This window comes from Balaenoptera acutorostrata, chromosome 15 (genome assembly GCF_949987535.1).
Source record: "Balaenoptera acutorostrata chromosome 15, mBalAcu1.1, whole genome shotgun sequence".
NCBI lineage: Eukaryota > Metazoa > Chordata > Mammalia > Artiodactyla > Balaenopteridae > Balaenoptera > Balaenoptera acutorostrata.
In genome coordinates, this window is record NC_080078.1 from 57,004,530 (window position 1) to 57,021,919 (window position 17,390).

The window sequence follows — 17,390 nt, forward strand, 5'->3', positions numbered from 1 at the left end:
AAGAAATCAAACAGGAAATAAAAAAATACCTAGAGACAAATGACAATGAAAACACGACGACCCAAAACCTATGGGATGCAGCAAAAGCGGTTCTAAGAGGGAAGTTTATAGCTATACAAGCCTACCTAAAGAAACAAGAAAAATCTCAAGTAAACAATCTAACCTTACACCTAAAGAAACTAGAAAAAGAAGAACAAACAAAACCCAAAGTTAGCAGAAGGAAAGAAATCATAAAGATCAGAGCAGAAATAAATGAAATAGAAACAAAGAAAACAAGAGCAAAGATCAATAAAACTAAAAGTTGGTTCTTTGAGAAGATAAACAAAATTGATAAACCATTAGCCAGACTCATCAAGAAAAAGAGAGAGAGGACTCAAATCAATAAAATCAGAAATGAAAAAGGAGAAGATACAACAGACACCGCAGAAATACAGAACATCCTAAGAGAATACTACAAGCAACTTTATGCCAATAAAATAGACAACCTGGAAGAAATGGACAAATTCTTAGAAAGGTATAACCTTCCAAGACTGAATCAGGAAGAAACAGAAAATATGAACAGACCTATCACAAGTAATGAAATTGAAACTGTGATTAAAAATCTTCCAACAAACAAAAGTCCAGGACCAGATGGCTTCACAGGTGAATTCTATAAAACATTTAGAGAAGAGCTAACACCCATCTTTCTCAAACTCTTCCAAAAAATTGCAGAGGAAGGAACACTCCCAAACTCATTCTATGAGGCCACCATCACCCTGATAACAAAACCAGACAAAGACACTACAAAAAAAGAAAATTACAGACCAATATCACTGATGAATATAGATGCAAAAATCCTCAACAAAATACTAGCAAACAGAATCCAACAACACATTAAAAGGATCATACACCATGATCAAGTAGGATTTATCCCAGGGATGCAAGGATTCTTCAATATACGCAAATCAATCAATGTGATACACCATATTAACAAATTGAAGAATAAAAACCATATGATCATCTCAATAGATGCAGAAAAAGCTTTTGACAAAATTCAACACCCATTTCTGATAAAAACTCTCCAGAAAGTGGGCATAGAGGGAACCTACCTCAACATAATAAAGGCCATATATGACAAACCCAGAGCAAACATCATTCTCAATGGTGAAAAACTGAAAGCATTTCCTCTAAGATCAGGAACGAGACAAGGATGTCCACTCTCACCACTATTATTCAACATAGTTCTGGAAGTCCTAGCCATGGCAATCAGAGAAGAAAAAGAAATAAAAGGAATACAAATTGGAAAAGAAGAAGTAAAACTGTCACTGTTTGCAGATGACATGATACTATACATAGCGAATCCTAAAACTGCCACCAGAAAACTGCTAGAGCTAATTAATGAATATGGTAAAGTTGCAGGATACAAAATTAATGCACAGAAATCTCTTGCATTCCTATACACTAATGATGAAAAATCTGAAAGAGAAATTATGGAAACACTCCCATTTACCATTGCAACAAAAAGAATAAAATACCTAGGAATAAACCTACCTAGGGAGACAAAAGACCTGTATGCAGAAAACTATAAGACACTGATGAAAGAAATTAAAGATGATACCAACAGATGGAGAGATATACCATGTTCTTGGATTGGAAGAATCAACATTGTGAAAATGAGTATACTACCCAAAGCAATCTACAGATTCAATGCAATCCCTATCAAATTACCAATGGCATTTTTTACGGAGCTAGAACAAATCATCTTAAAATTTGTATGGAGACACAAAAGACCCCGAATAGCCAAAGCAGTCTTGAGGCAAAAAAATGGAACTGGAGGAATCAGACTCCCTGACTTCAGACTATACTACAAAGCTACAGTAATCAAAACAATATGGTACTGGCACAAAAACAGAAACATAGATCAATGGAACAAGATAGAAAGCCCAGAGATTAACCCACACACCTATGGTCAACTAATCTATGACAAAGGAGGCAAAGATATACAACGGAGAAAAGACAGTCTCTTCAATAAGTGGTGCTGGGGAAACTGGACAGCTACATGTAAAAGAATGAAATTAGAATACTCCCTAACACCATACACAAAAATAAACTCAAAATGGATTAGAGACCTAAATATAAGACTGGACACTATAAAACTCTTAGAGGAAAACATAGGAAGAACACTCTTTGACATAAATCACAGCAAGATCTTTTTTGATCCACCTCCTAGAGTAATGGAAATAAAAACAAAAATAAACAAGTGGGACCTAATGAAACTTCAAAGCTTTTGCACAACAAAGGAAACCATAAACAAGACGAAAAGACAACCCTCAGAATGGGAGAAAATATTTGCAAATGAATCAACGGACAAAGGATTAATCTCCAAAATATATAAACAGCTCATTCAGCTCAATATCAAAGAAACAAACACCCCAATCCAAAAATGGGCAGAAGACCTAAATAGACATTTCTCCAAAGAAGACATACAGACGGCCACGAAGCACATGAAAAGATGCTCAACATCACTAATTATTAGAGAAATGCAAATCAAAACTACAATGAGGTATCACCTCACTCCTGTTAGAATGGGCATCATCAGAAAATCCAGAAACAACAAATGCTGGAGAGGGTGTGGAGAAAAGGGAACCCTCTTGCACTGTTGGTGGGAATGTAAATTGATACAGCCAATATGGAGAACAGTATGGAGGTTCCTTAAAAAACTACACATAGAACTACCATATGACCCAGCAATCCCACTACTGGGCATATACCCTGAGAAAACCATAGGTCAAAAAGAGTCATGTACCAAAATGTTCATTGCAGCTCTATTTACAATAGCCAGGACATGGAAGCAACCTAAATGCCCATCGACAGACGAATGGATAAAGAAGTTGTGGTACATATATACAATGGAATATTACTCAGCCATAAAAAGGAACGAAATTCAGTCATTTGTTGAGACGTGGATGGATCTAGAGACTGTCATACAGAGTGAAGTAAGTCAGAAAGAGAAAAACAAATATCGTATATTAATGCATGTATGTGGAACCTAGAAAAATGGTACAGATGAGCCAGTTTGCAGGGCAGAAGTTGAGACACAGATGTAGAGAATGGACATATGGACACCAAGGGGGAAAAACTGCGGTGAGGTGGGGATGGTGGTGTGCTGAATTGGGCGATTGGGACTGACATGTATACACTGATGTGTATAAAACTGATGCCTAATAAGAACCTGCAGTATAAAAAAACAAACAAAACAACTAATACTAAACTTTCATTGGGTTATTTGTATGGAAATATGTTAATATAAATGTTTCAGACATTACATGAAATTTCTAAAAATCTTATATTTGTATTTGTATGGAAATATGTATGGAAATATGTTAATATAAATATTTCAGACATTACATGAAATTTCTAAAAATCTTATATTTGTATTTGTATCTAAATATGTATGGAAATATGTTAATATAAATGTTTCAGACATTACAGGAAACTTCTAAAAATCTTATATGTTCTGGTATAATGTTATAAGTAATAATCCTAGTTATTACTTTAAAATGTATATCTCAGAAATAACTAATTTTCTTGTCAACTGCATTATTATGAACTTTCATCAAATCTTTAACCATGGTCATTTTTAAGTCTTTTGTCATTTACAGACAGTTCTGGGTGTACTCTGATGATTTTGCAAATATGTTCCTATAAAAGGGTTTCATCTTCAAGAAATTCATGGAAAAGACTCTGACAAGTACAGGTTTCTGGTAACTGACTGTACTGCTGAACTGAATGAATAAGCATTTTCAGAACTCTAATGAAAAACTGATGAACTCATAAAAGTGCTAACAAAAGATCAAGATAAAAAAAAATTAATTACATGGGACTGAGTGAACTGATGAGGATGAGTATAATTTTTGTGACTTTCTGTCTGAATTTTAAAAAAAAAAAAATCCCACAAGGACTCAGAGGCAAAGAATATACAAATCAATTTTCACTGCAAAGTAAAGAAGCTGTTACAGTAGAGGATTACTGGACTGAATGTCAATATTATGACATAGTATGAGTGTGTTTCATGTTTGGTAATTGCAATCATTGTTGCTTTTGTTGTGGTCACCATGTACAATGCTTGGTGTCAGTCTATTTATCTCTTGTAAAAATAAAATACAGTGTGTGTGTGTGGGAAAAAAAAAGAAATAGACAACAATAGAACAATAGAACAGATCAATGATGACTAAGAAGATTGAAACCATAATCGAAAGACTCCCACCAAAGAAAACCCCAGGACAGGATGCTTTCACTGGTGAATTCTACCACAAATTTAAAGAAGAACTTTTTAAAAAAATTCTAAAATTCATATGGAACCACAAAAGACCTGGAATAGCCAAAGAAATCCTGAAAAAGAAGAACAAAGCTGGAGGCATCGCACATCCTGGTTTCAAACTAAACTACAAAGCTATAATACTCAAAACAGTATGGTACTAGCATTAAAAACAGACACACAGTCTAATGGAATAGAATACAGAGCCCATAAGTAAACCCATACACATACACTTAACTAATATTTGACAACAGAGCCAAGAATACCCAGTGGGGAAAAGATAGTCATTTCAATAAATGGTATTGGGAAAACTAGATATTTACATGCAAAAGAATGAAATTGGATCCCTATATATATATTTATCACTCACAAAAATTAACTTGAAATGGATTAAAGACTTAAATGTAAGGCCTGAAATTCAAACTCCTAGAGGAAAACACCATGACATTTGTCTCTGTGACCATTTTTTAGGTATAACACTAAAAGCACACTCAATAAAAACAAAAATAAACAAGCAGGACTACATCAAATTAAAAAGCTTCTGCACAGCAATAGAAACAATCAACAGAATGAAGAGGCAGCCTATGGGATAGGAGAAAATATTTGCAAACCATCTATCAGATAAGGGGTTAATATCCAAACTGTATAAGGAATTCATACAACTCAATAGCAATAATAATAATAATCTGATTTTAAAATAGGCAGAGGGCTGAATAGGCATTTTTTCAAAGAAAACATACAAATGGCCAACATGTACATGAAAAGATGCTCAATATCACTAATCATCAGGGAAATGAAAATCAAAACCACAATGAGATATCACCTCACACCTGTTAGAATGGCTATTATCAAAAAGACAAAGGATAACAAGTGTTGGCAAGGTTGTAGAGAAAAGAGAACCCTGTACACTGTTGGTTGGAACGTAAATTGGTGCAGCCACTATGGAAAAAGGTGTGAAAGTTCCTCAAAAAATTAAAAGTGGAACTACCATATGATCCAGCAATCCCACTTCTGGATATATATCAGAAGGAAACAAAACCACTATCTTGAAGAGATATCTGCACCCCCGTGTTCATGGCAGCATTATTCACAATAGCCTAAACATGGAAACAACCTAAGTGTCCATGGATGGATGAACAGATGAGATATACATATAATGGAATATTGTAGAATGGTGGTTGCCAGGGGCTGGAGAGGTAATGGGGAGATGTTTGTTGAAGGGTACAAACTTGCACTTAAAAGATGAATAAGTTCTGGATATCTAATGTACAGCATGATGATTACAGTTAACAATACTGTATTATAAACTTGAAAGTTGATGAGAGAGTAAATTTTAAATGGTCTCACCATCAAAAAAAAAATTATGTGAGGTGATGGATGTGTTAACTAACCTTATTGTGGTAATCATTTCATAATGTATACATGTATCAACTCTTCACGTTGTATATCTTAAACTTACACAATGTTATATGTCAATTATATCCAATACATCTGGAAAAAAAAAAACTTAAAGAGGAGAAGGAGGGGTTAGTTCTACATAAGGTGAAAGGCAGAATCACATAATGTCACCACCCGAAGGGTTTCTTAATCATCTATTCAGGTATTTTAAGTTGGCATCCCAGTGGACTATATTCATTCTGAGATATGTTCTCTTTGGCCAACACAGGGTTTTTGTTTTGTTTTAACTAACCCAACTTTATTTATAAAGTTCTGAAATCCCATCTCTGGAAAGATCGGAAGATCTGACAAAGCAGAGTCCATATTCCAAGCTGTCAATAATCATTGGCTGGGATTTAACAGCAGGGAATCCCTTTAGACCTTCAGTCTCCTGCCACAGTTTCCAGTTCCAATTCTGTAAAGCCAGAGCTTCCCTCTGTGCTTTGCAGCTACCAGTCATCAGCATTAGCAGGTCCTGAGGGTTTAATCCCCTCGCTCAATGTATAAGGAAACCAAGGACCAGAGAGGTAATAGAAATTGCCTAAAATCAGAGCCTGTTGTAAACAAAGTGGAGGGCTCGGGCGTCCCCCTAAAGACAGGAGGAGGCCCAACTGGGATGGTCTTTGAATGACCAAGGACTTTGGCAGTTGTGGACATCTCAGGTTTTAGTGAGGACTTCGGGATCGGAGCTTTGAGCAGGGTAAGCTGCCCCCGGTCCTCAGCTTCCTCCCGGGGGTCTCCTCCCCCACAACCCCAAAGTCCCACTCTGCACTCGCTGGAGTATCCCCAGCACCAGCTCCCGGAAAGATGGAATGCACCCTGGGCTTCTCCAGAAGGAGTCACTGTGTAGCAGGAGCGGACGCTGTCACTGGACTCCCTGGAAGACAGGATCCTCGGATCCTCGGATCCTTCACTGGCGACCCCCTTGGGGCGCCACGTAGGGGGTGCAGAGGGCCTCGCGGGTTCTTCGGAATCGCATTATCTAAAAGGCTAAATGTAAAATAGAGAAGCAGTGGGAAGTAGCTGCATAGCACGGGGAGGTCAGCTCGGTGCTTTGTGACCACCTACAGGGTTGGGTAGGGAGGGTGGGAGGGAGACGCAAGAGGGAGGGGATATGGGCATGTATGTATATGTGTAGCTGATTCACTTTGTTATAAAGCAGAAACTAACACACCATTATAAAGCAATTATACTCCAATAAAGATGTTTTAAAAAAATAAAAGGCTACTGCGTTCCATTCACACGGGGGTACGGAGGGCTCAGAAACTCTCTAGAGGGACCCACCCGCGCCAAGGAGGCTAGAGCTCCATGCGCCCGGCGCCCGGGGAGCACCAGTTGCAGGAGCCGAGTGCCCACCCTTTGCCTCCGCGCAGAGACAGGCGGGGACCCCGGGGCGGAGCCCAGCGCGGGGCGGACGCACCCGGCCGCGCCCCAGAAGCCGGGAAGAGCTTCGCGGGCGGAGCGCCAACTGTAGCAGGAACCCGGAGACCGCGACTCGCCTGGGAAGCGCGCTGAGCGAGGAAGAAAGAGGAACACCTCCTACGCAGCGCAAGTCCGGGTCCCCGAGGCCGCCAGGGAGACGGGGAAGCGCGGAAGCCTGTAGGTGCAGAGCTCCGCGCAGTCCCGGGGCTCCAGTGGCCGGGTGGGGGGCGTCGCCCGGGCTGAGGGCTCCGATGCTTACTTCTTTCTCTGGGGTCTTCGAGCAGCTTTGCCTGCTGCCACCCTCGGGATGCGCCCTGGCTGGCTCGCACTAGTGGAGTGGGTGCCGGGAGATGACCGGGCCGGGGACCGTAGGCTGGGACTGGGCAGTGAGGCCGCAGACCGAGGGAGCCAGCGGGTGGGCGGGCGCCAAACTGCAGGGGAGGGCGTGGGCGGGGGGCACCTACGGGAAGGTGAGCAGGAAAGGGGAGGTGTCTCTGGGAAAATTCCCTTTCACCGTCTCCTCCCTCCACCCCCAGTTTTCTTCCCGCCCGGAGATCCCACCGGCTTTGCTTCTCGAGCCTAAATTTCTGAAGATTCCCGCCCCTGCCGGGGCAGCGCCTCCGGGAGCCGTGCGGCCGTACCGGGTGGTTAATAAGGGAGAGGAAGGACGGGGATCCTGGAGCGGGTTGATCAAGGGCAGGGAGTGCATCCAGCGGTAACGGGGAGGGGACCTGCTCCAGCCTGGGCGCCCGCTGTCTCCTCGCCGGTCCCGGGACAGAAGAGCAGCCGAACGTAGAAGCCGAGAGGGCGCAACTCCCGCTTCTCCGTCTCAGTGTCTGCGGGGGTTGGGGTCTCGCGTGAGACGGAGAGGCGACCCAAAAAGAGGACGCCCCCAGCTGCGGTTTTGAGCCTCCCCTCGGGTACACAGCAGGCAGGCGCGCCGCAGGTTGGAGTGTCCCCGCCACCCTGCGACTGCTGTCCCTTCCGGGAGCAGTTCCTGTCCTTCGTTCTCCCGCTCTTCTCACAGGGCTGGGCCAAACCTACTGTCCAGTTTGGTCCACTTCTTGCTTCCAGCATCCCGCGGCCCGCACACTTGGAGTCCTTTCCAGGCGTGCTAAGAGGTGGGGGAAGGTGGTTCATGGCTGGATGGCCGGGACCCCCATTCTGCAGGTTCTAGACCTGGGTTCTTTTTCCAGTCCCTCAGACACAGCCAAACCAACAGTGCCCAATCTCCTGAGGGCTCAGTACTTCAGAGACTTTATTTCCTCCCCCGCGGGCATCTGGAGGCACCAAGAATGTAGAGGACTTAGGCCATAAGAGACAGGTCAGCCCTCAGGCCCTCCTGGGTCCTCACTGACACTCCCCCCACCCCCCTTGGGTGGCTGTTTTCAGTTAAGCGAGGTCTTGGAGCAGCCACCACTTTCAGAGGACACAGACTTTGGTGACAAGATGTGGTACCTCCCAATCAAGGCTGATTCTGGAAGGGGAGCTGGGGGCCTGGTGAAGGGACAGCTCACAAGAGTGGAGACAGGGAAGGGAAGCAGACAGAGGACTTCTTTCTAGAGCGGCCCAGCAGCGCAGCAGGAGAATTCCCTCCCACCCACAGGCCCCTCCACCTGCAGAGTCCTGATCAGGATCCTCAGTCATTCCTTCAGCAGATTCCTATCCAGCCCCTACTCTGTGCCAGGCCCTGGGCTAGGCAACAGGAATTTGGTTTACAGGAAAACTGGGATTCAGAGAGCATAAATCACTGGCCCAGGTTGACTCAGCCTGTCCATGTGAAAATGGTGATTTCCAAGTCTGTGGACTGGCCAGGACAGAGGGAGCAGTTCCTGCTTTGGAGGAAGGACACTACTGTATCCCCATCCTCTGGCTTCATTGTCCCTGGTCAACAGCTGGCACAATGTTGTGACTGCCATAGAGTCCTGGGCCAGCTGCCTGAGCAGCTGGGAAAAACTTCCAGAAGACCCCTGTGGGGGCTGCTGGGGGAAGGGGGACTGGGCAGTCAAACTGGTCCTGGTCCCTGGACAAAGGGCAAAGATACACATTCTTCTTGGGTGTCTCTGGGGAGTCCAATCCATCCCATGCCCAGTCCCTCTCGACAGCCAAACAGCCAATAGAGGGTTTCCCAATTTCCAGAACTCATGTGTCCTCCCCTCTGTGCCATGGGTAGTTCTGTCTGTGGGTTAGACACTGCGTCTGGTTGGCCTATACCTGGGGGGGCTCTGGGAGGATGCTACCAGGTGTTCTCCTATATTTTATCAACTGGTTGTGTCTCCTTCCAGGATCCACGATGGCGTCTTGACTCCCCACAGATGTGGGCAGGGTACTAGGATCTCTGACCTCATGAAAGCAGAGGGTCTGGACCCCCAGCTCAGAGTACTCAGACCCCGGAGACTCCTGCATACCACTCACTGGCAAACTTCACCATGGCAGCCCAGAATGGAAACACTAGTTTTGCAACCAACTTCAGTATACCCCAAGACCATGCCACCTCCCTCCCCTTCAACTTCAGTTATGGTGATTATGACCTCCCTCTAGATGAGGATGAGGATATGACCAAGACTCACACCTTCTTTGCAGCCAAGATCATTATCGGGGTGGCACTTGTGGGCATCATGCTGATTTGTGGCATTGGCAACTTTGTCTTTATCACTGCCCTTGCCCGCTATAAGAAGCTGCGCAACCTCACCAACCTGCTCATTGCTAACCTGGCCATCTCCGACTTCCTGGTGGCCATTGTCTGCTGCCCCTTCGAGATGGACTACTATGTGGTGCGCCAGCTCTCCTGGGAGCACGGCCATGTGCTCTGTGCCTCTGTCAACTACCTGCGTACCGTCTCACTCTACGTCTCCACCAATGCCCTGCTGGCCATCGCTATCGACAGGTGAGGATGTTGGGTAGGGGTAAAGATGGAGGTGGCCCAGGTTGCCTCCTTCCTCACTTCAGCTCTAAAAGTTGGCATTACTCCAGATTCAAATGCTTGTCCATCTATCGAGGCAAAAGGAGACTTGGTTTCTCCAGTTGTGGCTCATGTTCTCCCAAATGTGGACAAGAGGGAGGCTCCTGAGCCTCCCAGCTCTGGGCCATGCCCCCATACACCACATCTGCTTCAGATACAGGCATGTCATATAACCATGAACCTCACCAAACACAAAAGCAAAAGCAGCAAGTTTAGGCAGGTTACTACTTAGAAGCCATGTTAACTAGGTTAGCCAGGGCAGCTTCCAGTCTAGATAGCATGTGCGAAGTTTTTCCTGTAACCACTACCCAAATCAAGATATAGAACATTTCCATCCCCTAGAAAGTTTCCTTGTGCCCCTTACCAGTCAATCCTCCCACCCCAGGCAACCACTGATCTGATTTCTAGCATCATAGTTTAGTTTTGCCTATTTTTTAACTTCATAAAAATGGAATCATACAGTATGTACTCTTGTTTTTGGTGACTTTATGGCAGAGCTGATTTTAAAATAAGATTACAGGGTTTGGTTGCAAAAAAGAGGGAAGGACATTCTTGCCTTTTTTGAATTCATCCATGTGCTTATTTGCATATATTTGTGTGAGATGTTCTGTAAGTCCTTGATCTAGTGTAAATTTATAAAGTAAAATTTCTAATAGCAGCTTCAGACAAATCTGACACATGTTTTATTTATGTAAATAGCTGTAGGCCAGCATTGGACCACCAGTGGCCCTGTTTGAGGGGGGCAATTTGTGTCACATTTTCTTGGTCCACCATTGTGAGTTATGCTGAAACTCATCTTGATGTGTTTTTAATCATCTTTTTCCCTTTTATCTCCTTTCAACTCCAGTTTTTCCCTCGTTCTCAGTGTTATTTAGGTCTGTGTTCCTTTTTAATCAACCCAGTGATTATTTTTCATTTATGATAATACAATACACATACAGGTATAAGAGGCATCTTCCTTTTTATAACTTAATTCCTGCAAGAAAAAACAATTTTGTTATCAGTGAAACTCTGAGGCTCGTAAGCCCTGAACCCAGTGTTTATGAAACTTACCTATCAACCAACTACACAAAATTCCCCAGGGGAAATGATACAAAATATGTTTGGTACAATGGTACAAAGTCAGATTCCTGGGCCCCTACTGAATGGGAATCCCCTGGGCTAGGGCCTAGGCATCTGCATTTTACCCAATCCCTGAATGATTCTGATGTTTACTCAAGTGAGTCACCACTGTTCTCATCACCTTTGTTCCATTGAAACCTTTGTCTTTCTAATGTAGGTGTGGGGTTTTTCTTTCTTTCTCTTTCTTTCTTTCTTTTTCTTTCTTTCTTTCTTTCTCTCTCTTTCTCTCTTTCTTTCTTCTTTCTTTCTTTCCTTCTTCCTTCCTTCCTTTCCTTCTTTCTTTCTTTCTTTCTTTCTTTCTTTCAACTTGGGAGATTCTCAGGAAGCAACCATTCTGTTACAATACAGAGTGGTTCCTTTTCCACCCCAAACCAGCTCTGCCTCAGTCAGCTTCCAGCTCTGTCAGCAGTTCCACCATCTCCCAGTCACCCAAGCAGGAGATACTACCATCATCCTTTTCCTTTCTCCCTGTTCTACCCCCACCCACACACCCCTACACCAGGTGCAGCCCTACACCAGGTCCTGGCAATAGTCCCTCCAACTTCATCTCTTGGCAAGTCATGGCTGAACCATCATAATGCTCCTCTAACTTGTCTCTTCACCCCTTCAGGAGCCCCTGACTGTCCCCTGAAATCTATACTCATCCATATTAAGCATCAGAATATCACCACTGAAGAGTCTTTCTAACATGTCTCATTCCTTACAAAACCTCCAAAAGTTTCAATGCTTATAGAACACATGCCAAATCCTGAGTCTAGCACTCCAGAGTCTTTGTAATCTGATGCCAATCTGTCTTTTAATCTCATGCTGTGTCTGGGGACACAGACAATCTTTTCCAAAGGACACTGTTTTAAGCGCAATAACCACTTCTATCTTCATGTTTCCATAGAGCTTAGCGCAGAGCCTCAAACCTGTGCCTTAGTTTGGTTTACCTCTAAGATAGACCCTGAGACAAGGATTCATGTGCAGGTAGCCCTCAGGAAGTACCTATAGGGAGATAGGAAAGGAGGCAGGCAAGGGAAGGCAGTCAATACAAGCTGTGTTATTGAACAAGTTTCCACTGTGCACAATTGATGCTTATTCCTGCCACAGAACCCTTGGAGCTGGTGTAGATCTCACCTCAGAGTTCTCCCAGGAGTGAGAGGTGGGAGGGAACTAGGATATTTACACACCAACCCTCATAAGTCATTTGTGAAGGCCACTCTGGAAATTCTGTGCAAGTTACCAAGAGGACTCTGGAAGCCAGAGAAGGCCTTCCAACAAAGAAATGCAAGTGTTAGCAGGTGGCAGTGGACAGGTATGCACTGAAGTGATAAAAGCAAAGGGATAATAGAGGGGCACCAACAGCATCTGCTACAACCTGGTAGATCCACAGGTTGCTGGGTCCTACTGTGTGCCCAACCTATGCGTATGGAAACATAAAGTAGTAGAAGACACAGTCTTTGACCTCAGGGAGCTTTTCTTCCACACAAAAACTAGAATAATCTAGTGATAAGTGAAGAGTAACTCAGAGAAAGACAGATGATTATGTTAGTGATGCAGTCTGGGAACGCTTCATGAGGAAGGTGTTGCAATTCAAGTGTGCTATTCTGACCACCTCCTATTCACCCCGTTGATGAAGGTAGGACTCTCCAGCACCAATAGTAGTAGATGACTGAACACACAACACCTGAAACTAGAACAATGAGGGTGAAAGCACTTGGTTGGTCTCATATACTGCCAGCCCAGGGGAGAAGAACACTGCACACCAGGCAGGGTCACATGAGAGCTGTGCTTGGGAATAGAATGAACCAGCAGGGTATGTGGGCAGCAGGGTTTATAGTGACAAGAGGCTGAGGTGACCCTTGGCTCCCATGGGAGGATGTGATTGGCTTGTTTGAATGATTTTGCCAACTGGCAGAGAAGTGAAACCCATTAGGTTGAGGATTGGGGGTACAGCTATTCCCACTGATAGAGGAACTAGCAGGACAAGAGCCTTTCTCACTGGGTGGAGGGGTATATCTGGTGAAAACAGAGGAACTCACAGCTAGGCTTTTGGGGCCCTGTAGATGTCAAAGCAGTATATGGAATTTCAGCCCTTACAGTCCAGGACCCTAATAAATAAATAGCACCCCTCTTTCTCACTCACTTTCAAACCAACTGAAAAATAAGGCAAAATGATAAGAAAGATGGATGACGACCAAACTCTCACTTTTCCTGAGATGACACTAATATTAAATAATGGGCTTGTATCTGTAGGCATGGGGACCACATCCTACTCAGAATTAGATAAACCTGCAAACCCTGACACAGGCAGCAGCAGAAGAGCAAGGTTCATGTGCAGAGGGCCTAGACGGGATGATATTTGAAGTCATAGAGAACCCAGAAGAAGAGTGTTGACCTCAAGAAACACACATCCAAGCAGATAGATGGCAACAAAGACTTTGCAGATATCCCTCTTGCCAATGAATGAGTCATGGGAAAAGATGGGTTTAAACAAAGTATTATAGCGTCCACCATGCTTTATGTACATTTACCTTCTCAAATAGAATCTTTCAAAAAGCCTGCAAGGTTGTCTGTAAAGTCATTTTTATCTCCCTTTCACAGATGAAGAAACAAAGTCCCAGAAGCATAAGTGATTTATTCAAGAATTTAGGTGCACAGCTGAAATCCAGGGCTTCTGAATAATGCCTAGGCCAGGGTTCTTTATTTTAGTGTTTAGCTGATGACAACTCTGAATTTTGGAGCATCCTATAGGATAAGGAATTAGAATTTAAGAGTTGACAACAGATTAAGCAGGGCTGTGAAAGTTCTCTTTGGCATTGGTTACTGAGATACTTTTCATGCTAGAACCAGATTGAGAGAGTTATTAAGTCTTGAATTAGTTCTGCATTATCTAAGGACTTTGAACTCAGTATGATAGGCAGAATAATGATGCCCCCAAGATATCCACATCCTAATCCCCAGAATACGTTATGCCTGAGGGGAATTAAGATAGCAGATGGAATTAAGGTTGCTAATTAGCTGATCATAAAATAAGGACACAAGACTGGATTATCCAGGTGGGCCCAGTGTAATCACAAAGGTCCTTAGATGTGCAAGAGGGAGGCAGAAAAGTCAGTGTCAGAGTGATGTGTTGTGGGAAGGGCTTGACTGGTCACTGGTGGCTTTGAACATGAAAGGGGGCCCTAAGCCAAGGAATGCAGGCAGCCCTAGACAAGAAACAAATGAGATTTTCCCCTCAGAGCCTCCAGAAAGGAACACAGTCCTACCAACACCTTGATTTTAGCCCAGTGAGACACATGTCAGACTTCTGACCTCCAAAACTATAAGATAATTAATTTGTGTTATTTAAGCCACTGAGTTTGTGGTAATTTGTTACAGCAGCAACAGGAAGCTGATACACTCAGTATCACAGAGAGACAGTGATTGTGAGTTGTCCCTGCCCCATTGAAGGATTGGCTAGCCCATTTGTCCCAATCTCCAGCCCTGTGAGCCTTGTGCTACCCAGGCAAGTCACGCAGCTTAACTTGGAAAAGCTGGGTCCCATGGATGGGTGAAGAACTCCAGTAAGCACTGCTCATTAATATATACAGTTAGGGTGCAGCCAATGGTTGGGGTGGGATGCAACTTTATCTTATGTCTTCAGAAAGCTGCAAGCTGGGGAGAGCCAGGCTGCCATGAGATCTCCTAACTGAAGTCTATAGAGTCAGAGCTGCCAGTGAGCAAGGGGAAGGCAAGAGCCGATAAAACAATCTCATGACAGACATATTGCCAGGGACAGACAGAAATAACATGGCAGAAGGCCTTCTTGGTCAAGTCAGAAACTTGGAAAGGTGACCAAAGGGTCTAGTTACAAAAGAAGGGTAAATTGGATGGAATTTCTATGGGTGGCTTCCTGCTCTTGGTCATAACCTGACTCAAGCTGCAGGTATGAGGTACATATTCATTTCCAGGGTTGTATTGTTTCTTCCCTACCCCTCATGCCTCTTTTCTTCCTCCACCTTCCTCCACCACCTCTTCTTCTCACTCCATAAGAGGCACAGGAATGATTCCAGGGCACTAAATTACCTAAATAGGTGTTGTTAGGTTTTTCTGGAAAGAAGGTATTCAACCTACACAAATGAGCTCATTTCCCACTAAGGGCTCCAACCTCTTTCCCAGGCAGCATTGCTCATTGGAAAGAGCAGGATAAAAGTTTCATGCTGTGTGCTGCTTTATGGTGTCAAGGCAACTTTACACACCTTCTCATCTGAGCTTGAGACAGCGCAGGGAGGTGGGTGTAAAAGTTTTGTATCAGGAGCCTGGATTCTGTTCCCTGCACCAAGTGAGCTTGGGCAAGTCATTTACATCTCACTAGATTCCTCAGATTCTACCCTTAGTCCACTCCTGCTCTGTAATGCGGGGTGACACCTGAGGGCAGGAGAGAGAAATTCCTAGTCCACAGCTCTTCTTTCACCTCTACACCAGAAGATATTTAGATTGAAGAGTTTTGAAAGAATTATGTTCTTAGGCAGAATGGCAAGCTGGAAAGCCAAGGTGGTATCAATAGGACTTATAATCATGATAGGCCACATGTACATGCCACACCTAGCACATGCCAAGCATTTCACAAACATTATAATATTTAATATTTACAGCAGCCCTGCAAGGTAGGTATCATTTTATCTCATGTTGCATTTGAGGAAACGAATCTCAGAGAGACTGAGTGATTCACTCCAGCCAAGATTTATTCTGTCTGTTTGACCCAAATCCTGTGCTGTTTACACTAAATCACTCCTCTCCTCCAAATGCCAAATGATGTTGCTAAAATAAGATGAAGCACGTTGACGCTGGAAAATAGATACGTGGGGAGTCATTGTGCCATTTTGTCTGCTACTGTGGGTGTTTGGGTTAGTTAAAAACCAATAATGATTACAAGCACACATCATTATTACTGATAGCTTCCCTCCGCCCCCCAGATATCTCGCTATCGTTCACCCCTTGAAACCACGGATGAATTATCAAACAGCCTCCTTCCTGATCGCTTTGGTCTGGATGGTATCCATTCTCATCGCCATCCCATCAGCCTACTTCACAACAGAAACCGTCCTCTTTATTGTCAAACGCCAGGAAAAGATCTTCTGCGGCCAGATCTGGCCAGTGGACCAGCAGCTCTACTATAAATCCTACTTCCTCTTCATCTTTGGCATCGAGTTCCTGGGCCCGGTGGTCACCATGACCCTGTGCTACGCCAGGATCTCCCGGGAGCTCTGGTTCAAGGCGGTCCCTGGTTTCCAGACGGAACAGATCCGGAAGCGGCTGCGCTGCCGCCGGAAGACGGTGCTGGTGCTCATGTGCATCCTCACGGCCTACGTGCTGTGCTGGGCGCCTTTCTACGGCTTCACCATCGTGCGCGACTTCTTCCCCACCGTATTCGTGAAGGAGAAGCACTACCTCACAGCCTTTTACGTCGTCGAGTGCATCGCCATGAGCAACAGCATGATCAACACCGTTTGCTTCGTGACCGTCAAGAACAACACCATGAAGTACTTCAAGAGGATGCTGCAGCTCCACTGGCGGCCCTCCCACGGCGGGAGCAAGTCCAGCGCTGACCATGACCTCAAAACCAGCGGCCTGCTGGCCACGGAAGAGGTGGATTGTATCAGGCTGAAGTGACCCACTGGTGTTTCATAATTGAAAACCCAAAAGCCAGTACTTGGAGCACAATTCACCAATAACCAAGTTCACGGGCTGCTTGGGGAAAGGGCAACTGTGTTAACACCTCACTGCTTTCAAGGAGCTGGAGTCATAAAATGCGATGCAACTAGACACAAACCACAGCAGCTGACATTTACTGATACCTGCTCAACACCTACTGTGTGCACAACCACACCAGCAAGATTAGATAAGGGCAACAGGAGCTGACATTTACTGATTACCTACTGTGCAAAAATATTTAAATAGCAAAATGAAATGGCAGAAGCCATTGGAGTCATCAAGCTATATCCAGATATTTAGGTGGTCAAACAGAGGCCACAGATGGTTATCTAGACTCATTCTTCATCTTCCCTCATTCTGTATCTGGCCAGTGCAGGAAAGTCAAAGCCTACAGAATGCAGCACAATGGAGATAAAAGGGTGAATCAGAGTGTGGGGTTTACAGCCTCATGGGAAGACAATTCACGCCAGC

The 17,390-nt window shown here is 44.2% G+C and overlaps 1 protein-coding gene across 1 annotated transcript; it reads left to right on the plus strand.

The window, feature by feature from the left end:
* The first annotated feature begins 9,585 nt into the window (after positions 1 to 9,585).
* On the plus strand, positions 9,586 to 17,017 carry PROKR2 (prokineticin receptor 2). The gene is made up of 2 exons (XM_007191711.1): positions 9,586 to 10,043; positions 16,181 to 17,017. The coding sequence occupies exons 1-2, from the start codon at positions 9,586 to 9,588 to the stop codon at positions 16,875 to 16,877; spliced, it is 1,155 nt and encodes a 384-aa protein (XP_007191773.1). The 3' UTR covers positions 16,878 to 17,017.
* The last annotated feature ends 373 nt before the right edge of the window (positions 17,018 to 17,390 follow it).

Bases quoted from the DNA above. Each gene is read 5' to 3' on its own strand.
- PROKR2 (XM_007191711.1), top strand. From the start codon at position 9,586: ATGGCAGCCCAGAATGGAAACACTAGTTTTGCAACCAACTTCAGTATA. The intron at 10,044-16,180 runs GTGAGGATGTTG...TCCGCCCCCCAG, and splicing joins CTGGCCATCGCTATCGACAG to ATATCTCGCTATCGTTCACC.